At 34.8% G+C, this 25,839-nt stretch overlaps 12 protein-coding genes across 12 annotated transcripts; 5 read left to right on the top strand and 7 right to left on the bottom strand.

Annotated features, from left to right (window-relative positions):
* Positions 1-121: 121 nt before the first annotated feature.
* WICANDRAFT_64560 (M20 family metallo-hydrolase) lies at positions 122-1,459 on the bottom strand (the record flags this gene model as incomplete). The annotated part of the gene is made up of 1 exon (XM_019183761.1): positions 122-1,459. The coding sequence occupies one exon, from the start codon at positions 1,457-1,459 to the stop codon at positions 122-124; it is 1,338 nt and encodes a 445-aa protein (XP_019037629.1).
* A 221-nt stretch (positions 1,460-1,680) lies between these two features.
* On the top strand, positions 1,681-3,336 carry WICANDRAFT_80560 (Zn(II)2Cys6 transcription factor domain-containing protein; the record flags this gene model as incomplete). The annotated part of the gene is made up of 1 exon (XM_019185085.1): positions 1,681-3,336. The coding sequence occupies one exon, from the start codon at positions 1,681-1,683 to the stop codon at positions 3,334-3,336; it is 1,656 nt and encodes a 551-aa protein (XP_019037628.1).
* A 69-nt stretch (positions 3,337-3,405) lies between these two features.
* On the bottom strand, positions 3,406-5,644 carry WICANDRAFT_80559 (uncharacterized protein; the record flags this gene model as incomplete). Its single annotated transcript, XM_019185084.1, has 3 exons — positions 3,406-5,195; positions 5,392-5,494; positions 5,636-5,644. 3 exons carry the CDS (start codon positions 5,642-5,644, stop codon positions 3,406-3,408), a joined length of 1,902 nt encoding a protein of 633 aa, XP_019037627.1.
* Positions 5,645-7,081: 1,437 nt separating this feature from the next.
* QCR10 (ubiquinol--cytochrome-c reductase subunit 10) lies at positions 7,082-7,441 on the top strand (the record flags this gene model as incomplete). The annotated part of the gene is made up of 2 exons (XM_019184200.1): positions 7,082-7,090; positions 7,164-7,441. The coding sequence occupies 2 exons, from the start codon at positions 7,082-7,084 to the stop codon at positions 7,389-7,391; spliced, it is 237 nt and encodes a 78-aa protein (XP_019037626.1). The 3' UTR covers positions 7,392-7,441.
* A 262-nt stretch (positions 7,442-7,703) lies between these two features.
* Positions 7,704-9,707, bottom strand: WICANDRAFT_34130 (alpha-mannosyltransferase; the record flags this gene model as incomplete). The annotated part of the gene is made up of 2 exons (XM_019182150.1): positions 7,704-9,238; positions 9,380-9,707. The coding sequence occupies 2 exons, from the start codon at positions 9,705-9,707 to the stop codon at positions 7,704-7,706; spliced, it is 1,863 nt and encodes a 620-aa protein (XP_019037625.1).
* Positions 9,708-11,583: 1,876 nt separating this feature from the next.
* WICANDRAFT_34659 (glutathione S-transferase family protein) lies at positions 11,584-12,273 on the top strand (the record flags this gene model as incomplete). Its single annotated transcript, XM_019182214.1, has 1 exon — positions 11,584-12,273. The coding sequence occupies one exon, from the start codon at positions 11,584-11,586 to the stop codon at positions 12,271-12,273; it is 690 nt and encodes a 229-aa protein (XP_019037624.1).
* A 702-nt stretch (positions 12,274-12,975) lies between these two features.
* On the bottom strand, positions 12,976-15,195 carry WICANDRAFT_46076 (alpha-keto acid decarboxylase family protein). The gene has a single exon (XM_019182593.1). It carries the CDS (start codon positions 14,765-14,767, stop codon positions 13,076-13,078), a length of 1,692 nt encoding a protein of 563 aa, XP_019037623.1. The 5' UTR covers positions 14,768-15,195; the 3' UTR covers positions 12,976-13,075.
* Positions 15,196-15,763, bottom strand: WICANDRAFT_96122 (uncharacterized protein). The gene has a single exon (XM_019186512.1). It carries the CDS (start codon positions 15,514-15,516, stop codon positions 15,250-15,252), a length of 267 nt encoding a protein of 88 aa, XP_019037622.1. The 5' UTR covers positions 15,517-15,763; the 3' UTR covers positions 15,196-15,249.
* A 1,174-nt stretch (positions 15,764-16,937) lies between these two features.
* Positions 16,938-20,540, top strand: UBP15 (ubiquitin-specific protease UBP15; the record flags this gene model as incomplete). The annotated part of the gene is made up of 4 exons (XM_019185893.1): positions 16,938-16,986; positions 17,176-18,828; positions 18,856-19,604; positions 19,632-20,540. The coding sequence occupies 4 exons, from the start codon at positions 16,938-16,940 to the stop codon at positions 20,538-20,540; spliced, it is 3,360 nt and encodes a 1,119-aa protein (XP_019037621.1).
* Positions 20,541-20,673: 133 nt separating this feature from the next.
* CAB4 (putative pantetheine-phosphate adenylyltransferase) lies at positions 20,674-21,588 on the bottom strand (the record flags this gene model as incomplete). The annotated part of the gene is made up of 1 exon (XM_019183760.1): positions 20,674-21,588. The coding sequence occupies one exon, from the start codon at positions 21,586-21,588 to the stop codon at positions 20,674-20,676; it is 915 nt and encodes a 304-aa protein (XP_019037620.1).
* Positions 21,589-21,789: 201 nt separating this feature from the next.
* CWC22 (U2-type spliceosomal complex subunit CWC22) lies at positions 21,790-24,181 on the top strand. The gene has a single exon (XM_019182797.1). The coding sequence runs from the start codon at positions 21,824-21,826 to the stop codon at positions 24,125-24,127; it is 2,304 nt and encodes a 767-aa protein (XP_019037619.1). The 5' UTR covers positions 21,790-21,823; the 3' UTR covers positions 24,128-24,181.
* A 461-nt stretch (positions 24,182-24,642) lies between these two features.
* On the bottom strand, positions 24,643-25,818 carry SCW10 (putative family 17 glucosidase; the record flags this gene model as incomplete). Its single annotated transcript, XM_019185892.1, has 1 exon — positions 24,643-25,818. The coding sequence occupies one exon, from the start codon at positions 25,816-25,818 to the stop codon at positions 24,643-24,645; it is 1,176 nt and encodes a 391-aa protein (XP_019037618.1).
* Positions 25,819-25,839: the final 21 nt, after the last annotated feature.

The following is a 25,839-nucleotide window of genomic DNA, read 5'->3' as shown; positions in this document are numbered from 1 at the left end:
AATTGCAGCGTTATCCGTTTTAGGGAGATAGCTTATCTTTAGATCCGGATATAACAGGAATTATTTATATTGAATCAAACGTGTAAACTACATAGGCAATTAACGAGAAAAAACACATCATTTATTCGGTTCTCAATTGATCATATTTCAAGACTGCGCTTAATAATACTCTAAAACCTTCATCAACTTGTTCTGGTGTACTATATTCTTCAGGATTATGAGAAACACCATCTTTACTTGGGATGAAAATCATAGATGTTGGACATCTAGTTGCAGTTGAACAAGAATCATGACCAGCTCCACTTGTAATTTTTCTGTATTGATCAGCTCCAAATAATTCCAAAGCACTATCTTCAACACATTTGATACAAGTTTTGTTGAAATGAGTTGCTGGTTGAGTATGTAAATGTTCAAATTCAACATTGATCTTGGAACCAGTAGCTTTAGTGATCTCTGTAAATTCCTTTTTGAACTCTTCAATCATTTTATTCAACACTTCATCTTTAACATTTCTCATATCTAAAGCAAATGAGACCTCATCCGGAATAACATTAACAACACCAGGACCCAAGTTCAAAATACCAATACTTGCTAGCCCGTCATGCTTTTTGGCAATTTCATTCGCCTTAACAATCATTTGTGAAGTCGCTAATAAAGGATCGTTACGTAAAGCCAATGGAGTAGTACCAGTATGCTGAGCTTTACCTGTAACTTTGATTCTCCACCATGTATAAGCTTGAACACCTTCAACGACCCCAATTTTCTTATTTTCAGCTTCCAAAATTGGGCCCTGTTCAATATGAATTTCAAAGTGAGCAGCTAATGGCATAGCTTCATAGCTAGCTGGAGTATCTCCAAGGTATCCAATTCTCTTCAATTCATGTTCCACGGTAACTGGAGTTTCATCTGTAACACTTTCAACCTTATAAATATCCTCCAATTTGAAAGCACCTGACCAAACTGAGCTTGCCATAATACTCAATGGAAATCTAGCACCTTCTTCATTCATCCAATTAATCAAAACAATTGGATATTTTGGGACATAGTTGTTGTCTTTTAAAGTTCTCAGCACTTCTAACCCTGATAACACACCATATATACCATCATAACGACCTCCTGTTGGTTGGGTATCGAGGTGTGATCCCATAGCTGTTGGTTTGGCATCGTTGTTTTGACCTGGGAAGATTGCAAATATGTTTCCGATTTGATCAATCTTCACTTTACAACCTAATGATTTGACTTCATTGACGAACCAATCTTTAACTTTTTTATCTTCATCGGATAAGGCAAGACGACAAACACCGGTATCAGTTTCAAGAGGACCCCATTTGAATTTCGCCCCAAATTTTGCAGTTTCGTGGATAGTGTTAATCAATCTGTTTGGCTTAACCTTGAGAGCCCTGACCGGGTTCCCACTGAGTTTCAAAGTAGTAGCAGCAGTTTCAGTGATAGTGGACATCTTTCCTTGATATAATTCATCTCTTTTATTGAAACCAATCCATTGATTCTGAGCTTTCCTTGTCCTTTTATACTCATCAGTCGTCCTCGTTCATATCATAGTTTCGAGGCGCTTTCTGTTTTAGGAAAGCGCGCTCTGATCTTGAAACTTCAAGGAAATTGAAAACAATGTTTTCCTTTGTATACACAAGCTAATTATGCACTAAACATTGTGCTGCATACATGACTATGGAACAGAATACAATGGAACGCAATACGTATCATAATTACCAGCAGATCCTCGATTTTCAAAAACCTGAGTCTCAGTTAAAACAGAGGAAAGCACGTAAGAAATTCAAGAAATCTTTAGATGGGTGCATGTGTTGCAAAAAAAGAAGAAAGAAGTGTGATGAATCCAAACCTATTTGCAAGGCATGCGACAGAAATGGGCTAGATTGTGAATGGCCCAAGCATGTCAAGGTGAAGTTGGTGAAAGAAGAGGATGGTGTTGATGATGGAAAGAATGGTGAAAATGAATTTGTATTATTGGCTCAACTCTTGAATATTCAACTGGAGAATGAAAACGTTAAATCGCCTCCATCTACCGTTGAGAGTTTTGATTTTGATCTTCCAGACTCTCTACTTCATGAAGTGGATCAAGCTGCAGAGTCTAACAAAATTCTAATACGTGATCAGAATTATACAATCCCCGGCATTGAACTATCTCATGAAGACCAATTGTGTTATAACCAATTTATAAAGAAATTCATTCCTTCAGTCACAGCATTACACTGTGAGGATGATAGTCCAGCTTCTCCTTACAATATACTGACCCCATTTGCTGCCACGCATCCTTTAGTTCGTGAGATATTCTTAGCTTGTGGTGCTACTTTATTATGCTTCAACAGTGATGAATTCCATCAATTAGCTCATGATAAATATGTCCATAGTGTGAATCTCTTGGTGCAAGATCTACAAAATTCACCAAACGCTTGTGAGGATCATCTTTTCGTTAGTGTTCAAATCTTACAAACGTTATGCCTTCGTGATAAAAACATTGGGTTGAACGCAACCAAAAGTGCATCTCATTTAAGTGCAGCTTATGAGATTTTGAAAAAAAGAAGAATTGAAACACCAGGTCCAAGTATTCTTGATAGGTTATTAATTGAGCATTTTGTTTTCAACTATCCAATTACTATTATGTTATGTCATCATAATAAATTAGCATCAAATTCGGTTCCTTCTCCTTTCCAATTCTTTGAAGAGTTTGACAAGATTTTAACCGTTCCAATGATTAACAATAATTCTAATGATCCTTGGACAAATCATCCACTATTGGGTATGACTTTGAAAGCAATAGAATTAAGTGCTAAATGTACTTGGATTTGTCGTTTGTTGCAACATCCGATTCCTGAACAAGATTTATTGTTATCATCAGATTTGAAATTCCAATGTTATGAAGAATTGAAAGTTTTGAATGAAGTGAAAAATCAAGATAGAAGAAAATTGGTAAATATAAGCTTTGCTAAAAGTATTTTATACGGTTGTTTAATAATCACCAAAAAGATATGTGATTGGGATATCAAATTAGAGGAGTTACAAGATGAAGTTAACAAGATGATTGAAGAATACAAATTTTGTTATTCATTATATGAACCACATGAAGTTTTGATATCAATTTGGTGTTTATTCGTTTCAGGTTCGGCTTCAATGACAATGGAACAAAGAGAGTATTTAACTTATGGGTTTCTCAACATTGCATCAAAAATTAATTCAAGTTTAACTTTAAAGATTTTGAAATATTTGAAAATCATATGGGATGAGGATTCCTCGGATAAATCACATGTTGGGTTTGAGTTCTTATTTGACACAACAGTGCTGGACATTGTGTGTAGTTGAAAAGTACATTTGTTTTCCTATAATTAATATATGATTATATGACTAATATACACGTTCGTATCTGGTTGTTCATCTATACTCTTCATAGTTGAATTCTCTAAAGACTGGGAAATCAACTTCACTAAATTTGGAACTATCTTCACCGTTTCTGATAGCTTCATGCTCTTTTAAATGATTTTGATGAGTTTTTTTAGCAGCTTTCCATTCATGCAACAATTCAGTATTATTACAGGCACCATATAAAGTTAATTGACCATCTTCATCAAATCTTGTTTCAGTTGCAGGGATCATTGCGTTTTCACAAACTTGATTAGGAACCCATAATCCAATATCTGGTTGCCAATTATGATCAAAAATATTCCAATTATTCATGGCTTTATCACCATAAAATCTTTTCAAAATTGGTTCAATACCATTTGGCATATATGCTTGAGCACCTTCATAAATTGTTCTTCTTAATGGGAAAATATCACTAAATGAAAACCAATTATAATGCTTACAATGAATGGCAATTTCACCTTCCTTTGGTTTGAAATTATGAGGTAATGGGATATTTGTTTCCCATAGTGCAGAAATATCAATGTAAATACCAGTTTTAACATCAATATATCTGGCATCGATGAATTGAGCATTATTTTGTTGTAAATAGAAAGGATTTGTTTGAATCCAAAAGATATGATCACCATTCTTTGGGTTTTCCACAACTAGGGTATTATTATGATAACGACCAATTTTATCGATATCTTTAATGGAAACTTGAACATCAACATCATTATCCCATGGTAAATTTTGAGCGTTGAAATACCATCCAATCAAATTACCATAATTGAACCAAGATATGATTTGAGCATGTTCGGCATATTTGAACCATGATCTAATTAGATGATGAACAACTTGAATACGTTCTTCATGTGAAATGATTTGTTTGATCCAAGGGAAATTATAATGATGTAGTTCGGCTTTTGAATCAATCTGAATCCAAGGGAAAATGAAATAGAACTTATTAGCATTACCAACTTCAGCATTTGAATATTTCAAGAAATTTAAATATTTTGATTCTTCTCTTGTTGGATTTGGAATAGCTTCATATTTTTTAATCAATTCTGGGACATCTGGTTGTTTGAAATCATCTGGACTTTGATCTAAAATTGGTTTCAATTTGAGATCTTCAGCATTGAAGCCTTTATCAAAATATGTAGTTTTCAATTTGTCAACTAAAGTAACACGATCATTTGGATTGAAGTTTGCAATTTGTTTTGATGAAACCTTATCAATGTTGTAGTAAATCTTGGATAAACCATCTACTCCAAATGGATCTTTTTTACGGTGTTGGTTAACAGGCATTTCAAAATATTTGAAGTCAGTTTCAATAACAACTTTTTCTGGAATTGTAGCATAATAGTACTTAAAAATAGCAGAGCAAATACCAATTGATTGTAAGTGTTCAGTAACAAATAATTTCTGGTTGAAAGTTTCACCATCTAACCAAGAATCTTTAACGTCATATAATTTATCATAACATGTTTTTTTCATAAACAAATACATTTCAGTTTCATTATTACCAAACTTTGTTAAGAAATCATCATAACTTTTAACAAATGGGTTTGCAGGAGCTAAATCGACCCAATCACCCCAATGGAAATCAATTTGATTCTTCTTTAAATATGCTTCTGGGTCTCTTTCATTTGAGTAAACATCAACCAAATGGTTCAAATATGCAGAAATTGAATAATTTTGATTAAACTCATGATGTGCTAAATTATCATTTATGAAACTTTCTTTGAAAGTTGATGGGATTTTGAAATGTTGTAAAAACTCCTTAGATTGGAAAAATTTTTTGTTTAAATTCAAATAAAGATCTAGATTTTTTGTTATTTCAATGAATTCATTATAATTGTTGACATTGAATATCAGACTTGATAACAATAGGTTGGAACCAAGGAAAATTAACCCTATTAGGACTAATATTTTGGATTTGAAGTAGATATTTTGTTGTTTTTGGTAGTTGTAGTTACCAGTGTTTGAGCTTATTCTCTCAAAATTGGACGAGCTCACCAGACTTGTTAAATAAACAATGGGTTTTGATATGAAAGAATTGAGAAGCCTTCTTGATTGAAACAAGGTTTTCCAAATAAGGTACAAGTCCCAGGTCTCGAGTCTACAGATCCGCAGATAGTCAAGAGACAAGTTACTTGTTTTCGATTACAAAAAAAAAAAACCAGAACCAATTTCACAGAAGATCAAAATCTTTTTATAAAAACAGTTTCGAAAGATCTTTTTTATCACATTCTCATTTTACCGATACCATTGTTATACTTCTTGCTAAGTTATATCTGGGCTTGTTGTTGAACCTTCCTGCTGCTTGAGTTCCTCTTCGTGATTAGAACCGCCCTGCTTGCTAGCTAAACCAAAAATTATTACTTTAACCACAAGGCTTGTTGATTATTTATACTACTGTTTGTCTGGCGGGTGTTTGATAATTGGTAAATCCAATAATTTAAAACTAGAATTCTCAGTTTGGGATCCAAATATCGTTGATTTATCAAATTTTTATCAGGTTTCAAAAGGGTTTCATACTTATAATTGCTAATTTTATACACCTGTGAATTTTGACCTTTATCATCGTCAAATTTAACCGTTCAATGAGCTAAAACTTATTTATTCACATTTTATTCCATCATGTTCCAGGGGGTTCCCTGCGTCAATGCGCATGGCTCACCCTATAAAGGAAGAGACTACAGTGTGGGACTGCGTTTTGTGAGAAGAAATGTCCGAAGACTCGTGAGCAAAAGAAAAGGGACGTTGAATTGGATGGTCTGAGACTGAATCAAGCAAGATTAAAATTGTACACTTGCAGAAAGGTTTCTTTGTGTTGAAAACCTTGATAAGTTTAGAGAAGGAAAAACTTGAGATCTTGTGATTCTGTAAAGCATAAAGATGGTGTTTACCTGTTAGCTTATATCGAAGTTGTACGATATTTGCACCTGTAAGTTTGCGCTCAGCTTCTCTATTGTTTAAAGAATGTACCACATTCGAAAATAAACGGCCGCACTCTGGCAATACATAGTACACGAACTACTATTGTGGTACCTACTACCTACTACCAGTCGAAAATCCATCATGGAGCTGGCGCGAAATATAAGACTACACCAGTGACCACGGACTCTTGAGTCGTTGACCATTAACTTATATTGGAGCCAAGTTTTAACCTCATTGGCTTCCTTTTATTTTTTGTATCAGCTGTAGAAAGCGCATAGACAACGTCATCTACGCTAGTTGTACTTTTCTGGTTAGAATACTCTCCGAGTCCTTCTGTCGACGAGTCTCATTTTAGCTACACAACTTACTCAACACCTAGTATGACCGTTACAGGAAAGCTAAAGGATTGTACAACCCGTTACACGATCAATTCAAAGTTCAAACCTCAAATATCAATTATAGTCATATGCAGTCACTAATCTGATGCAATTTTTAACAATTTGATCAAACTTTTTGACATGTTGAGTCTCCGAATTATTTATTTTTTGAAGTTGAGAGCTTTTTTAACGCGATTGTCATGTGATCATCAGTTCAGGGTCATGTGATATATCACATGATCGTGTATTACGTAAGATTTCTCTCCCAGCCAATTGAAGGTTATCATTTTCAAATTTCAACACATTTTTGAAAATGAAGTAAAAAAGGTTGTTTTTCGAGTATAACAACGTATTTAATAGATCAAATACATCACATATAATCATACACAATGGTCAGAGTAAGTTATTGATCTTCAGGATGACAAACCAGTGATGGATCCAATGAACAAGCACTAACTATTCTCATTCCAGTACATTGCTCAACCAGTTTACAAAACTTTACCACACTTGGGTAAACTTAACTTACAAAACTTATTAGCTTACACTCCAAACTTGGCCATCTGGGGTGGTGCTTCATTAATGGGTATCTTCGTCTTTGCTGAAGGTGTTCCAATTTTCCAAACTACTTTTTTCCAAAAAATCCCATACTTTGGTAACCACTGGATTTCAAACCCAGATCCTCAAGATTTACCACAATAGATTCATTCGTTATTATGGTTGAAAAAAGAGATTGCATTTTTGTTTATATTCCCCCTCTTGGTGAGAAAAGATTTATACGGTTTATGTTAGAATAAAAAAAATGAATATAGTTTATTTATAAGGAATAATTTGGGGAAATTTGTAGCAGACGTGATATTACAGGTTTTGAATTTTTACAATATCTGAATAACATCAAATTATTAATATTAAATAAATACAAATAAAACCTCTATCAATCGAATTAAATCAACCCCTAACATATTTAAACACCAACCGTACTATATAAAGTCATGACTTTGTTTTTAAATCAAATTATATGAGATGATCATTACCATCTTGTGCTTGTTTTTCTTGTTGTTCTTTTTCTTTCTTCTCTTTTTCTTCCTTCTCTCTTCTTTCTCTTTCTTCCTTCTCCTTTTTTTCCTTTTCTTCCCTTAGCTTCTTTTCATTATCTTCCTTTACCTTTTTGACTCTTTCTTTCTCTTCATCAACCTTAATTTGAACTTCATATTTACTTAAATCCACCAAATCTTGATTCAACCATAATTTACCAAGATATTCATTTCTATATTCAGTAACATTATCATATTCAACATATGCACCACGATCTTTTGGATCTGTACTACCTCCCAAAATATCATAAGCACACCACAGGTAACCTTTACATGGAGGTGTCATGATCCAACCAAATGCAGGTTCATCTTTACCATTAGGTTTTGAACGATCACCACCTGGTGGAATCAAAGCAGCATTGATCTTGACAGGATTTTTATAATAAGTTTCCACTTCTTTAACTGATTTGAATTTTTTCTTTATACGTTCTTGATCCATATCACCTTCCCAAGTATCAACTTTACAATATCTCATACCTGAATTGATCCATAATAAAGTGAAATCATCATCACCACTTAAATGGCCTGGATGTGTAGAACATAATTCATGTGCAATGGTATTTCTTGGTCTATCTTCCATTGGAGTTAATTCACCAACTGCAACAACATCATATTTATTAAATTCATAATTTTCATTACCAGAGATTGATTGACCTAACCAGAATAATTCTTTATCACCCCAAATTCTTGAATTTGTTGCAGTCCAGAAATTTAATTGGATTGAAGTTAAAATACCAATGAAATGTGTTGATCTTTTAATACCAACCATACCAGCTTCCATAACATGACGGAATTGGTTTTTAATATAACGATTCTCTAAAGTATGATTTGTAGTTTTAGGGATTGTGAATAATGATTCATCAATTTTGGAAGGCATCAATCTTTTGAAATATTCAGAATCATGTTTTGAAACTTTTTCCACATTAAATCTATCTTTGAAAAAAATTGTTTGAGTACGTTGGTATGGACCGGATTTGAATAATTCAATTGGTTTAACTAATGGAATGGAATCAGTATCCATTAATAAAATGTCATCAAATGAATTGAATAAATATGCAATCAATTTATTAGCATACATGTTGAAATTCCCACGATATTCATTTCTGATACATCTTTTAGCATTGACAAACCAAATTTCTTGTTTTGGGAAATTTTGTGGTGTGAAATCTTTGATTTGATCATATAAATATTTTGGAACTTGAACATCATCAGCTCTTGCCACTTTAACTAAATTATCTTGGACTTTTTCACTCAAATCACCTTTATGAACAATTTGGATTGGTAATTTGTTGTTCAATGCTCTAAGGACTCTTAATAAACCAACCAAATCACTTTCATATTTATCAGCCGCTGACAAAACAATACCTTTCCCGTTAAGCATAGATCTCCATGTGTTTAAAAAACAATTTGATCTGGCATATCTTTTGCTTAATAGTCTAGCGTTGAACTTATCAACTTTTGTTCCGGTATCTTTATCAGTTGTTTGATCATCTGAAACTTCTTCACCATTTTTAACAGAATAAGGTAAATCAACATCTTCATAAATCTCATCGACATATTTAGACATTTTTGGAATACCAATGATTGATTCACCACTCCATCTTTTGAAAACAGGTAATTCTCTACTTAACCATGGGAATAATCTTTGTTCAATATCATAACACATATCGATTTTTTCTTCATCTTGCTTTTTAGCTTCCTTTTCGCTAAACCAATTACTCAACACTGAACTTGAGACACCATTGTCATTTAAATAACATTTACCGAAAACTCTCAAATGTGTAACGGCATCAATCATATTTTGTTCTGCACCTAATGTAACTTCAACCATTTTTTGGAAATCTAATTCAAATTCAGCTTTTTTACCATCTGATGGTTCTTTATCTTCATTATTCTTCTTGTATTCTTGGATCTTGTTTCTCATGAATTGATCATGGTTGAAAGCATCCTTGTTGTAATCTTTGTTTGTATCTTTTTGAACGTCGACAACTTCCCAATCATGATTCAATTTGTATAATTCATCAAAATATAATTCACATTTCTTATTGAAAGGTAATGCAGGGAAACTTTCTGAATATTTATCCAATATGTACTTGTAATGAGACGAGACAGGGGTTGTTTTATCCACTATAACAATCTCATTTGAACCGCCCAATTTATATGTACCAGTGAATGATGATTTGTTCAATAGATAAATCTGTAATGCTAATATGATCAAGATCGAGCCAATAAAGATATTTTTCAGCTGTCTGAGAGGCATCAATGTGGCAATTTGATGAAGAACTCTTTGGTAGTTCAACCTGAGAATAGACACCATTGTTCAACTATTGAATCACCAGTAATCCGCTAAGTATGATGTAAATGGATAGGTCAGAGATCAACTCTTTTAGGTAAAATATGCCAGTTCTGTGGGAGGAATGAAGGGAGAAGCCAGAGTATGGAATATCAAGTAGAGTAGCTAATCTTAAAGCAAAGTGGTAGTGAAGCGCTTGCAAAGAGGTGGTTGTTGTTCTTTTCCTCTTGATGATTTTTTTTCTCTTTCTCTAATCCTTGGAAGAAGCTGATAATTTTATTTTTTAAACTTTTCGTGGGCCTTGAGATTTTGGATTTTGGCTTTTGGCTCGACAAAAGCAACGGTGGGATTTCTGCTTTGGTGCTGATGTGAGATCTGGCTGACCCTGTGTATACTGCCGTTGTAGCGTTGGCTGTTGGTTGTTGTTGGTGAAGTTGGAAAGTTGGTGAAGTTGAAAACGTTGACGATGAAGAGGAAATCGAGTTTGGCCCAAGGCTTGATAGAGATCAGAGCGTGGAAAATCACGAGCTAAAATTTCAGACTTTAAAAGCACTGGTGCTGAAACCTCTCCTGTCGGCTCAGGCCTGTAGAATTTAGGCAGGTTGTAGTTGTCGACGTAGGCTCGAAAGTGCTACGGTGGAATCTGCTTGCGCGTGGTGTCAGTTTCATCTGAATTTCATCTATTAACAGCTCTCGAGTCTCTACAGCAGGGTTCAACGTACGTACCTAAATGGCCTTTAGTACTACATACACCTTTTTTTCTCAGTGCTTTAAATTCCCATCAACATCAACACATTCCTTTTGCAAGACCTTGTCTGGTACCTGAGTGTCCCAGGGGTAGAGATCGAGATGGACCAGGGCTGTGGATTCTGGAAGAGCTCTGAAGATCCAGAAGAGTGCATCTGGATTCTGGTGTCAGGTACACAGCTTGGTGAAGTTGAAAGGGTATCTCTTTGTAAGGGAGCCGTTAGACTAGGACCAAGAGTGGGACATAGTCAGCCTGTGAGACGCTACACTTCACAAGTCAGAAGCCTACAGAATCCAGGGCTGAATAAAGGCACAGTGATAGCTATCAAATGGTTATTGTTCAATTCTCTCTATCTCTTCCAGAATTATGTAATTTAACGTGTCTGAATTAGTAATCAGTGATATCACGTGATGATTAATTCAAATAGCCGTTTCATATAACCGTGTGTCAAGGACCAATACTCCAAAAGCCACATTTATAAGCAAGTTACTAAATATTCTTTTGAGAGTGCATAGATACCCCTATAAAACAATATACGTTTTCTGTTGGGCCCAATGCTCAATTGGTCTATATCCACCCTAGTTCTCTAATTGTGGTCTCATAATGTCTCTACTGTGGTTCCCAAGATTACTAATTTCAACTAGAGTTTCAAATAATTATATAAAGTGCAGCAATTCAGCTTTTGTACTCAATTCATTGAAACAAACCATCAATTGTAAAACTTATCAATCGTCAATCAAACGTCAATTCTCAACTGCAATGTCTTCAACAAACTTAGACTTGGCTGATCCGGAACATCCAAAAGATTTAAAAGCTCCTTATTTGAAATTATACTCACTCGAAACTCCAAATGGTCAAAAAGCTACTTTATATTTGAAACTATTAGGAATTGATTACACCCTAAGAAGATTGGATATTAGAACAAACATCCAAAAAGAACCTTGGTTTATTGCAATCAACCCAAATGGTCGTATCCCAACTTTAAGTGATGTTGATGCTCAAGGGAAACAAACAATTTTATTTGAAACTGGAGCAATCTTGTTATATTTAGGTGAAAAATATGACAAGGAACGTAAATACTATTATTCACTTAATGATGAACATTATTGGGATCAAATCAAATGGTTAACTTTCCAAATTGCCTCCCACGCTCCATATCAAGGTCAAGCTAATCATTTCCAACATTATGCTCCAGAAAAAATTGAATATGGTATTAAGAGATACAAAGCCGAGACTGAAAGAGTCTTTGGAGTTTATGAATTGAGATTGAAAGAAAACAATGGTTGGTTAGTTGGTGATCATTTGAATATTGCTGATATTGCCGCTTTCCCATGGGTTAAAATTTATGCTTATAATGATATTGATATTGATCAATTCCCTCACTTGAAGGCTTGGATTGAAAAAATCAAAAACATTGATGGTGTTCAAGCAGGTTTGGATGTTAAATGATCAGTTGATTAACTTGTGGTCTATGATCATTTGATCATAATATTATTTATATTTTTTGCTGAGATTAATTAAATTGTAGAAAGCGCCAGCTAGCTATTACTAGTACTACGTCTACGTACCTAGCTAATTAACATTAAATATATAATATTTAACATTAATAATATTGCTGCAGCTAAAGATGTACGTAATTATCAATATGTATAAATATATTAACAGGGCCCATGCGCCGCCGGAGTCGACTTTAACAGCTAATATGTAATATTGTATTATAAGTAATTAATATATTTATTATTATGATAACAGCTGGATCATATTTAACGACGCTCTAGTATATACTAAAGACGTTTTTAGTACTAGTAATTAGTACACTAGACGGTACTATATATAAGCTGAGAATATAATTATAATATATTTATATATTTTTTTTTTATCTGCCGATCATATTGCAGTGTATAATTTATAAAATGCTAAATTAATAATGTACAAAATCACTGGGGTCGACAGCTCAGTCTATAATGACTACAGTGGATTTATAATAAAAGGGATAAATGATCAGAATAAAAACAAGTAAGAATGAACTAAAAAAGCTGCTGGCCATTGTTATAATTGCCGGAGCAATTGTAAAATTTGTGGAAATCACCATTATAATAAGACGTACTATATAGTATATTTCATATAAGGCGCTACAGTTTAAAAAGATTTAACTTGAAATATTCATTCTATAAAAATAACCCTATTAATTAAATAAAAAACCACTAAATAATTCTTTTTGTTTCATAACTCATTGTTACTTAATCATAAATTAAGCTTCAGCATTAGTTGAAGCAGTTAATTGAGCTTGTTTAACCAAGTTCATTGGAGCATCCATAACTGGTAACATAACTTCAATCAATCTGATCTTATCATTCTTAGCAAAAGCTTTGTCTTTAGCCAATTTATCAAATTCACCAACATTTGAAACTCTAATGGATTCGTAGTTTTTAGCACCAAAAGTTTTCAATAGAGCTAAATGATCCCATGGTTGAACATCATTGTAAGAAGCTTTTTCACCGTGGATTAATCTTTCAATGGTGTAACCAGCATTGTTTAAGACAAAGATATATGGAGTTAAACCCCATCTAATCATGGTGGAGATTTCTTGAACAGTCAATTGTAATGAACCATCACCAACGAATAAGATAACTCTCTTTTCCTTGTCAACTTCTTCAGCACCAGCAACGGCACCTAAAGCAGCACCAACTGAGTAACCAATAGAACCCCATAAGACTTGGGAAATACCAGTGGTGTTTGATGGGAATCTAGTTTGAACAATACCGAAGGCTGAGGTACCAGTTTCAGTGATGACAACATCACCTTCTCTTAACCATGATGATAATTTAGTCCACAACCATTCTTGAGTTAATGGAGTTTCTGGGGAAGCTGGAGATGTGGTTAATTTTAATGATGGAACTGGGTATGGTTTGTAACCTTTAACAACTGGAGCAATTTTGCTGTTCAAGTTTTGTAAAACAGATTGGAATTGAACACCTGGGAAAGTGGCATTTCTAATTTTGATGTGATCAGAATGGAATTCAACAATGTTTTTAGTTTTGTATGAGTATGAGAATGAACCAGTGTTGAAATCTGATAATAAAGCACCAACAGATAAAATCAAATCAGCATTTTCAACTTGAGCTTTTACATCTGGTTTTGATAAAGTACCAACGTAAACACCACCGAATCTTGGATGTTGTTCATCAACAGCACCTTTACCCATTGGAGTGACAAAAGTTGGGAATTGAGTAAGATCCATTAAATCTTTGGTTTCAGCTAAAGCAGAGTGACGAGAAGCACAAGCATCAACTAAAATAACTGGGTTATCAGCTTTCTTGATCAATTCTAAGACAGTGTTGACAACTTCATTTTCAGATTCTGGATCATTTGGTTTTAATGATAAATCAATTGGAGTTGATAATAAATCAGATGAAACTAAATCATCAACCAAGTTAGCTGGTAAAGCTAAGTAGACTGGTCTTTGGAAAACATAAGCTTCTCTAATACAACGGTCAATTTCAGCTGGAGCAGAGTTGATATCTTTGATGAAAGCAGTGGTTTGAGAAATGTTTGATGACATTCTGTGGAAAACAGTGAAATCACCGTTACCTAAAGTATGATGCAATAATAATTGTTTAGCTTGAGATGAGATTGATGGAACACCGACAATGTGTAAAACACCAACATGTTCAGCATAAGAACCTGCAATACCGTTCAAAGCTGATAATTCACCAACACCGAAAGTGGTGATGATTGCTGATAAACCTTTAACTCTTGAGTAACCATCAGCAGCGTAAGCAGCGTTCAATTCATTGGCATTACCAGCCCATCTTAAACCTTCAACTTCATAGATTTTATCTAATAATGATAAATTGAAATCACCTGGTAAACCGAAAATGGTTTGGACTTTAACTTGGTTTAATCTTTCAAAAAGATAACGACCCAAAGTAATGTCAGACATTGTTTATATTTGTAAATTGATAATTTGTTTGTGTTTCTAAGTTATAAAACTTGATGATGAAATTAAAAAGGTTGATGATTGATGTTTGTTAAAGGGGATCAATCACTTCTTTTATACTTGTTTTCGCCATTAAGGGTCAAAGCCTGTGTATCATAACACCCTCATGCAGAGCAGCCCACCCACACAGCATAGTTAAAATCAGATGGCATATTAATCAGTTGAGACTGCGCATATCAAAGGCCACTTTCTTTGTCGAAATCGTACCTCAGTTTGTGCAAGTGGAAAAAAATTGACATCAAATGGTGCTCATCGCGATTTTTTTTTTTTTTTGGCCTTTCCTCGAAGTTTCTGTTGGATTTCTTTTGAATCCAGTCTAAGCGCATAATTTTGTGAAATGTAAATGAATAACAGGTTTAAACTTTAGAGAAGATGAATATTTCAGTAGTGTCTGTAGGGGATTACTATTGTCAGGTTGCGAAGGATCAATTGAAGTTGTAGCTCATGTTGTAGTTGCTGGAGGTGGTTTCCTCGAGCTGAGCTGCTACAAAAAGGTATTTCCGAGAGTTAAAGGGGGAGTAACAAATTAACACCTGGCTCAGCGTACACTCAATTGCTATTCTGATTCTTAGACAGAGCTTCAATTCTATTTCAGTACTTTCAACTCTCCACTTTGACTGTAGTGTAATTGCTTCTTCAGTTGGTCTTGTGGTTGTTGCTGGTGAAGCAGTTGATCTTCGCACAAATGGCATGTTCCAATCTCAGCCAATTTTGACGCGTAGCAAGGCCAAAAATCCCGCCTAAAAGCTAGACGGAGGGATAGGGAGGAATAGGTAGGAATCGGGCTGAAGACAATAGTAAAAGCTATATCTCACGAAGTTGCAAATTATAGCAAGATTTCAATTTGAGCCTTGACAACAGTTTAACTTGCTACAGAGTGAATTGTAAACTTTAACCTCGAGAAAAAGCGTGCTAACTTATAGGCATGGACCATGGTGTAAAGCGATACACTTCCTTGAAATTGATGTTCTCCCCAGGTTTTTTCGCTCAGTTATCAGAAATTTCTTTTGACAACCTGCTCTTTACGAAAATTTGTGAACACATGTGTGCTCTCTAGAGGATTACCAACAACAATTGATGGAATAATCTAGGGTTTGATCTCTCACTAGTTTAAGTCAACCATAGCTTTATAGCACAGGATGATTCAAATCTCACATCGAATACTTTAATATCGAGTTTTTCCGGCAAACGTTTCTCAAGTTTGAGAAATGGGCTGATAAATTGTTCCATGGCGAAAATACTGACATATTTGTCGTGAGAAACAAAAGCTGAACAATCAGAAATCGATCGTATGAAGCTTTAATATAAGAACAGATCTAAATAAAAGTCAAGTTTACTGTTTCTGCTGATTGTGTACTGCTTTTCTCGAATAGCTGGTTAGATATTCAATTTGGCGGCCAAAAGTCTACATATAGCGTAGCTGAGAAGTGAATACTTTCATGCTTCAATCACCGAAGATTAGTATGATTGAATCATCAAACGATGAAACGGTTAACCATGATTACACTAGTCTCTAGATTACACATTCAACATGTCTCAACTGAATCATCGAGGACAGTTAACGGAACAACAAACTCGGGTTCTTGTTACGAATAGTGTTTTTCCGGAAACTTATAAGCTAAATATTCATTTAGATCCACCTACTATTCACCAGGGTGTTTAAAAAGACATGGGGGTTCGTGGGTCGTGGGGGTGAGGCGTCGCTTCGAACCTGATGGGATCAAAGAATTTCGAGAGTAAGCCTAATTTTTATTTTCGCGGGTTGCTGATTACGTAATTTCTATCCCTATCCCTTTTCTGACGTGTAATGGGAAATTGATCCCATGAATGAATTAAGATCTCTTTTTACTTTGGATCAAAACAAAATTTGATATTCATCTCACTTGTCACGATATTTAACTCAGGAATTCATTCAGCTCTCTCATATAATTGAAAGTTTGGCATCAAAAAAGCAACTCAATAGATTCAATTGCAATACTTTTCTATTGGTTTAAATTAAAAGTGACATATTGTTGCCATCAACTCTATACAACAGTTCAAACCATTGCATTACTTCATTTGATCCTCCGCTAGATTCACTCACAAATACAACATAGATAAACACCTCAGAGCAATGAGTACAAGAATCACAAAGGACCCAAATGAAGAGGATGAGATCATGAGTGATACAAACACTCCGCTATCATCCTCAACTGATACATCATCTGTGGAATTGAAGAAGAGAAAATCAACAGCATCAACCACAGCGTCTCCAGCTGACTACTATACATCACCAACTTCAGCAGATACCCATGACTTCTCTCACTTGTTGGACCAAGTTTTACCACCTTTAGAAGATGAGGAAATCATAGAAAAGGGACAATACACATGGGAGATCAAAGAATACAGGGCGCTTAATGAAGCAAAGGTACGTGGTCCAACATTTACTGTTGGTGGTGTCGAGTGGAATATTCTATTGTTTCCTCGTGGGAATTCTAATCAACATTTGGCGTTGTATTTAGAACCTGTTCAACCAAAGAAAACAAACCCTGAAACAGGTGAAGAAGAGCCATTAGACCCGAATTGGTATGTTTGTGCCCAATTTACTCTTGTCATTTCAAATCCAAAAGATCCAAAGAATTATATTTTAAATACTTCTCATCAAAGATTTAATAAAGATGCAACTGATTGGGGATTTTCTAATTTTACAGACCTGAAAGCATTATATCAATCACGTAAAGATCATGGTCCATTGATTTGGGAGGATAAAGTTAATATAACGGCTTTTGTTAAAGTGTTGAAAGATCCAACTGGTGTATTGTGGCATAACTTTTTGGATTATGATTCTAAAAAAGAAACTGGATTTGTTGGTTTCAAAAATCAAGGTGCTACATGTTATTTGAATTCTTTATTACAGTCTTATTTTTTCACAAAGAGCTTTAGAAAAGCAGTTTATCAAATCCCCACAGAAGGTGAAGATCCAAATGATAGTGTTGCCTTGGCTTTACAAAGAATCTTTTATCAATTGCAACATTCTCAGGATCCATTAGATACTACTGAATTGACGAAGTCTTTTGGTTGGGATACTGGTGAAGCTTTCACTCAACATGATGTTCAAGAAATGAATAGAATTCTAATGGATAGATTAGAAGCAAGAATGAAAGGCACCGTTGCAGAAAATTCATTAAACAATACATTTGTTGGTAAAATGAAAAGTTATATCAAATGTATCAATGTTGATTATGAATCCTCAAGAACCGAAGATTTTTGGGATATTCAATTGAATGTTAAAAATTTAAGCAATTTGACCCAATCATTTCAAAATTATATTGAAGTGGAATTGATGAATGGTGAAAATCAATATGCTGCCCAAGATTACGGTTTACAAGATGCAAAGAAAGGTGTCATCTTTGAATCATTTCCAAACGTTTTACATCTTCAATTGAAGAGATTTGAATATGATTTCAATTATGATCAATTAGTTAAGGTTAATGATCGCCATGAATTCCCTGAATCAATTGATTTAAGCCCATACCTGGAGCATCAAGAAGGTTCAAACCCGGATCCTTTGATTTATGACTTACATGGGGTCTTGGTTCATGCTGGTGATATCACCACTGGTCATTATTATGCAATGATCAAACCAGACCAATCCAATAACTGGTATAGATTTGATGATGATAAAGTTTGGAAAGTTACTAGAAGACAAGTGTTTGATGAGAATTTTGGATTGGATCCATTGGACAATACCAAGCTGGCCAAGATGACTAGGGTTCAATATCAAAACTACCAATATCGTCGTCATACAAGTGCTTATATGTTGGTTTATATCAACAGAAACGAGTCGGCTAATATATTACAGGAGGTTACTGAAAGTGATGTTCCTACTTACATTGTTGATGAAGTTAAAAAGGAATTGGAAGAACGTGAAAGACTACGTAAAGAGTTGGAGGAAAGTTATTTGTATTTGAATATCAATTTTTACACAAACAAATTGTTCAAGAAATATGAAGGTTTTGATCTTGGTGCAAGTGAAAGATTAGCTCCAACAGGTCCTTACACTGAAGAAGATTCACCTTATACACTAAGAGTCTTGAAAGAGAAGAAATTCACTGAGATCTTCACTGAATTGAAGGAATCTTTGGACATTGATGGAGAGAGCGTTAATTTCTGGATTATGAACTATCGTCGTAACCAAACCTTAAGACCATCATCACAACTCCAGTATGACAATTTGACAGTTGGTGAGATTTATGAAAAGTTTCTGTCCAAGAAACATTCATCTGCTAATTTATGGATCGAAGAACCTGAGAATGACTTGAACACAGCCATTGGTGAGGAGTCCACTGTTGCAGAAACTCAAGAAACTGAATTAGTCACTAGCTCTGAAAAGATTTTAATGTTTTTGAAATACTTTGATCCTGAAAATCAATCATTGAAGGGTTTAACACATTTCTACACAGATTCTGATGCAACCATTGAGTCTTTGATTCCAAAAATCAACAAGTATTTGAACTTTGATCCAGATCAAACATTAGATTTATTTGAAGAGATACAGCCAACATCAATTGAAGTTTTGGTTCCATCATATTCATTTTACAAAGCTGAACTTTCAAATGGTGATATACTCACTGTTCAAAAGAGTGTTCTCAATAATAATGAAGACATACTTTCATCAAATTCTAGGGATATCTATCCATTTTATGATTCAGCAAATCTTTATTATGAATATTTACGTACAAGAATTTACGTGAAAGCACAGCCATTAGCAGATACTTCAAATGACGATGAATATGTTGTTGTGAACGGAGATGGTGATGAAAAAGAGAAGAAAGACACTGATGAGTTGTTTGATTTTTGGATTTCAACACATGCTCCATATGAAGAGTTGGCTACAAGAATAAGTAAAGTTGCAAAAGTTGATCCAAAGTATTTGAGAATTTTTGTTAATTATAGTGGAAATAGAATTCCATTACGTACCGATATGTTTGTTGGGAACGTCACACCAAAGTCAGTATCAGCATTAACACCGTTGTTTGAATATGAAGTATTAAATATCTCCCTACACGAATTGGAAAATATGAAGTCAATCAAAGTTCATTGGCTAACATCTGGTTACTTTCATTATCAACTTTTAGACATATTGATTCCAAAAACTGGTACTATTCAAGATTTAATTGATAAAATTCAACACAAGACTGGCTTTGATGCTAAAGATAAAGAAAATTGTATGGTTTGGGCTAATGTTAATTTCAAGTTTTTCCAAGTTTTATATCCTGAAATTCAAGTTGCTTCTTTGGAAAATACATTGACTATCTTCGCTGCAATTTTACCTGAAGAAACCATCACTTTAGAAAAACAATTTGCTATTGAAGAAGGTGATCAAATTGACGACAATGGCAATAAAGCAGATCATGAAAAATTGGTTCCAGTTATTCAATTTAACAAGGATCCAACCAGACAACATGGTATTTCTTTTGTTTTTAAATTGATTCCAGGAGAAAAGTTGAGTGAAACTAAGAAACGTTTACAAAAGAAGTTTGGATTAGGTACAAAAGAGTTTTCAAAAGTTTCATTGTGTGCATGGGATACACAGTTCAAGAAGCCTCTTTATCTTGAAGATGATGATTTGGTGACTTATGATGAGATTACAGAAAGTGATTATCTTTGTATGGATCATCCAAATCGTACAAGTCGCCAAGGTTCCTTACAGGGTGGTGGTATTTCCATCAAGTAAAGTTTTATTGTTGCATAATTTCACTACAAAATATTCATAACATTCACCTGCTTGTTCTTTTTAGTTGATTTTTCTTTCTTTCAATCTTTTAATGTTGATTTTTTAATTGATTTCCAGTACACAAATTATGAACTTATTGGTTTGTTGTAGATTCGGTTTTCTTTGCGAGCATGGTTTCATACTCTTCCTTTCTTAACTGTGTGCTACTCAACTTGTTTTGAAACCCATCTTCCTCTTCGCCACCAATGACGTTGATAACGTGAACTTTCAATTGTCTGAATCCCTTTTCTTTTCTCAGATTGTTAATAAATGACCCACCAGATATGGTCTCTCTGCTCACCACTAATGAATCAATATCTTCAATGTACCCTGTTGGACCAGCAACATCACGGATTGCAATTGCATCAATTTCTAAACCTGGCTTGACATAATTCAGGAAATCGACAACAATTTTCTTTCTGTAATCATAAGATTGTAGTAGTTCTTTGTATTTTTTCTTTGCCAAAAGTTCTTCATCTGTGATTCCAACAATAATCTTCTTCTTAGCCAAAAATAAGGCAGCAGTTAAAAGAATCTTATGACCGTCATGGAAATGATCAAATGTACCACCTAGAGCAACAACATTTTCACTTGATGCTTCTGAATCATCTGTATCTTTTTTCAAATGATGGGGGTCATTACTTGCTCTTTGCACATTGACATTGTCCAGACTTCCCTTATCCTGATATTTGAAATCATCATATGAATTGTCTGAATTATCCAGTATTAATAAGTCCCAACTTGGCTCTTTCAGAACACAGTAGTGTTCATTAAACAGTACACGAGTAAATATTTGTGGTTTCCCTAAATTTTCTATTATTTCAGTGGCCAGTGTATAGATTTCTGCTAGTAAGACGTCCAATATATTTAATTTTGAAATTTGAGGTAGAATTAGTATATCAAGAGTGCTATCTTCCTCTGATAACTCTGCAGCTTTCGCAATCAATGGAGCATATGATTGAATAGAGTCAACATTCTTCAGAAGGACAATCGATGATTTGGAGCTCATTCCTTTAATTGATTATTATAAGTTAACGATAATTGCCAAAATATTTATTACTCAAGTTTGTTCGCTGTTAATACGCATTCCAATTTCGCGGAGCCAAAAATATTCGATAAGGACACATTTTTTTTTGAAAAATGCTTCAAAATTTAGAGAGACCTGTGAATTGAAAGGCATAAACACAAGTTTTAAGTAACGATACCAAGCCAATTTTATAGCAAAAGGTAAATAGATCATCCAAATGTCAGAGACCCAGAGATTTCTTGATCAAGTGGTCAAAGATTTGGATAAAAGTGCTCCCAGTAATGGCCTCTCAGAGCCTGAAGAATCAAAGCGTATTGATCCACTAGAAGAGTACAAGCGTTTACAAGAACTGAGGTCTGGTGGTCGATATGTGCCTCCAGCTAAACTAAGGGCGCTTTTGGATCAGATAAATGTTTCCAAGGGATCCAAGGACTATCAAAAGATGGAATGGGAAAAACTGAAGAAGAATATAAACGGGTTAGTGAATAAGGCAAATACCGGTAATATCAAAGTCATTGTTGTTGCTTTGTTCAATTTGAATCTTCATAAAGGGCTTGGGCTACTCATACGAAGTGTCATGAAAGCTCAGAGTTTAGCATTGACCTTCACACCTGTTTATGCTGGGTTGATAGCAGTTTTGAACTCCAAACTACCTCAAATTGGTGACCTATTGATAAGTAGATTGGTTATCCAGTTTAGAAAAGCATTTAAAAGAAATAACAAAGCCCTATGTATATCATCAACAACTTTTTTGGCTCATCTCTGCAACCAACAGGTGTGTCATGAGATTCTAGCATTACAGATATTACATTTATTACTGAATAACCCAACCGATGATTCTGTTGATATTGCTGTTGGTTTATTAAAGCAAATTGGACAATATCTTTCAGAAATTACACCAGCTGCTACAAGTGATATTTTTGAGAAGTTGAGACAGATTTTGCAAGAGGGGGTTTTGGAGAAAAGAACACAATATATGATTGAAGTGCTGTTCCATATTAGAAGAGACGGGTACAAGGAATATCCAATCATTCCAGAAGGACTAGATTTAGTGGAAGAGGATGACCAAGTTACGCATAAGGTAGGCCTAGATGACAAGTTGAAAGCACAGGATGGCTTAAATGTTTTCCAATTTGATGAACAATATGAGGAACATGAAGAGGATTATGCTAAGATTAGAATAGAGATTTTGGGTGAAGATGAGGATGATGAAGAGGAAGAGTATGAAGATGATGAGTACGAAGAAGTGGCCGCGGAAAATGTTTCAAATGATGAAAATCAAGATGAAGATAACGATGTTGGGAAACTTGAAATCAAAGACATGACAGAGACAAATTTGAACAATTTCAGAAAAAATATTTATTTGATATTGAAAGGTAGTATGTCTGCAGATGAAGCTGTTCATAAGCTACTGAAGCTTCAGGTTAAAGTTGAAGATCAAGATAAAGTGGTAGATATGGTTGTTAAAGCTTGCTCGCAAGAAACGACCTATTCCAAATATTATGGTGTTAGTGGGGAGAAACTTTGTCGTCAAGGAAGAACTTGGAGTGATGCATTCAAAAAGATATTCACTGAGAATTACAACACAATCCACAGGTTTGAATCAAACCCGTTAAGAAACGTCTCAAAATTCTGGGGTCATATGTTATCGAGCGATGCTCTTGATTGGGAAGTTTTAGAAGTTATTCATTTAACAGAAAACGATACTACTTCTGCTGGTCGTATTTTCATAAAGTTTATTTTTCAAGAATTGGTTGAAGAGCTAGGAATCCCAGGTCTAAAAGAGAGATTAGATGAAGAGTATATTCAACCGTTTTTGCATGGCATTTTCCCAGTTGAAAATGCTGATGACTTGAGATTCTCGATCAATTATTTTACTGCTATTGGGTTAGGTGTTTTGACAGAAGTTATGAGAGAAACACTCCAAGATTTGACAAACAAAAAGAGAGAAGAAGAGGAATCCCGGGGTCGCTCGAAATCCAGATCCAGATCAAGTTCTTATTCAAGATCATATTCTAGGTCACGGTCATACTCGGATTCCAGATCAAGATCATATTCAAGAAGCAGGTCTTACACTAGAAGTCCATCATATTCAAGAAGTAGGTCTTACTCAAGAAGCAGATCCTATTCAGGATCAAGATCAAGATCTCCTCGCCGTTACAGCAGATCGCGTTCCTACTCAAGGTCACCACCAAGAAGAAACTATTCCAGATCACCTTCTTACTCTAGATCACCACCAAGAAGAGTGTACTCAAGATCAAGATCTTATTCGAGATCTCCACCAAGAAGATACTCCAGAACACCGTCAAGAACACCTTCTAGAACTCCCCCAAGAAAATCATCGAGAACACCATCCAGATCTCCCCCAAAACGCTTCCCAAGGTCACCCCTTAGGTCCCAAGGTTCTAGTTATAGAGACAGTTACAATAACAACGGAAGGGCTGGTTTCAATACTCGTGGCAGAGGGAATTATCGAGGTAGAGGTCGTGGTAGGGGAGACTACACTAGTTATAGACCATGAAAATGCTTAGCAATTTGAAATTAAGTTAAAAAGTCTTTGATATTTTGTAGCAGTTCAGCTCGTAACACGATTGTTTGATACTATCATCTATACGCAGAGTGTTCTTGAGAGCCATGGGCTAACGAACGTCCTCAAGAACGTTTGAGGCTTGTTTGAAGCTTGAGGTGGTGTTCGCGAATGTACCACACTTGTTTTTTGTTTCGTATAAAATCAGCCTCGAAAAGTTTATTGAAACGATCTCACATATTCGTGAATAATTCTACATTATATAACAATGTTTAAATAATAAAAAGGATATCATATCCATTTCATACATTTGGTATCACAACAATATAAAATATGGTATAACAAAGATAGTTAAATAATAATAAAGGGTAGTATAAAAGAAACCTAAATCACAATCAATTCAAAAGAATTTCTTTTGAACGATTATCTCAGCAAGAACGAAATAAAAAAAATGTTGCTTTTTCAACATAAAAAAAAAGTAAATCAAAATTGAATAGATCAATTTAAATTTAGTTGGAGTAAAGACCCCAGTATTGTTCACAGTTTTGAGCACCTGGAGCTTTCCATAAATCATTGTAAGCGTTGAATAAGATAGCATCATCACCAACAGCAGATTTGATAGAGTCAATAGCAGCAGTTTGAGCTTCTTTTGAGGCGACAGCTTTACCGTAAGTGTCACCTCTTGATGGCCAACCGGTTTCAGTAACGAAAACGTTTTTGTTAGCACCACAAGCAGTCCAGACTCTTTGAATTTGTAATAATAACCATTCACCAGCATCTTCAGCAACGGTGTTTTGGTCAAAGTAAGCATGGGCGTTAACAGCAATGTAGTCTGAGAATTCACATAAACCTGGGTTGTTGATGGTAGCAATGAAAGTATCAACTGAAACAACTGGACCATTGTAACCTCTTGAGGATAAAGCGGATCTACCAGCTTTAACGTATTGACCAACTTGAGAAACTGAAGCTTGACCACCGTTAACTAATTCGTTACCAATTGAGACGGTGTAGACATCATCCCATGAGGCGTATTTTTCAACAGCGTCAGCAATTTGGTTACAACCAGCTTCAATTGAATCAACAAAGAAGATACCTAAGAAAACTTTTTGACCATCAGCTTTAGCTTGTAAAACGTTTTCAACTTGGTTACAGTCAACACCGTATAATCTAACAACTTCGTAACCTTTGATGTTTTCAAAATCAGATTGAACTTCACTTAATGATTTACATTGACCTGATGAAGTGTATGGGGAGTAAGTAATACCTTTACCAGATTTGAATGAACCTGAAGAAGAAGGAACTGAAGCAGCAGAAGATGTTGATGATGAAGGAGCAGTTGAAGATTCACCGTTACCAGTTGATGATGATAAAGTAGTGGTTGATGGGTCAGCAGAGTATGAGAATGAACCTGAAGAAGCATCAGCGACTGGAGCACCTCTAGTAACAGTGGTTGATAATGAACTTGGAGCACCTAAGGCAGTATCAACAGTTGAGAAGGTCAAAGTGGTTGATTGACCACCAACAACTTGGTTTTGACCAGCGGTAACAACAACAGTTTCAGTTTGGGTAACAACAACGACACCACGTTTGTGTTGGTTATGAGCATGTTGAACTGGTTGAGCAACGGTTGAACCGATTAAAGCAGCAGCAACAGCAGCAGATTTGATTAAACTTGAGAAAAGCATTTTTGTTCAAAGATTGGATGA

Source organism: Wickerhamomyces anomalus (assembly GCF_001661255.1).
Source record: "Wickerhamomyces anomalus NRRL Y-366-8 unplaced genomic scaffold WICANscaffold_5, whole genome shotgun sequence".
Classification (NCBI taxonomy): Eukaryota; Fungi; Ascomycota; class Saccharomycetes; order Phaffomycetales; family Wickerhamomycetaceae; genus Hansenula; species Hansenula anomala.
This window is presented reverse-complemented; position numbering and strand designations above follow the sequence as displayed.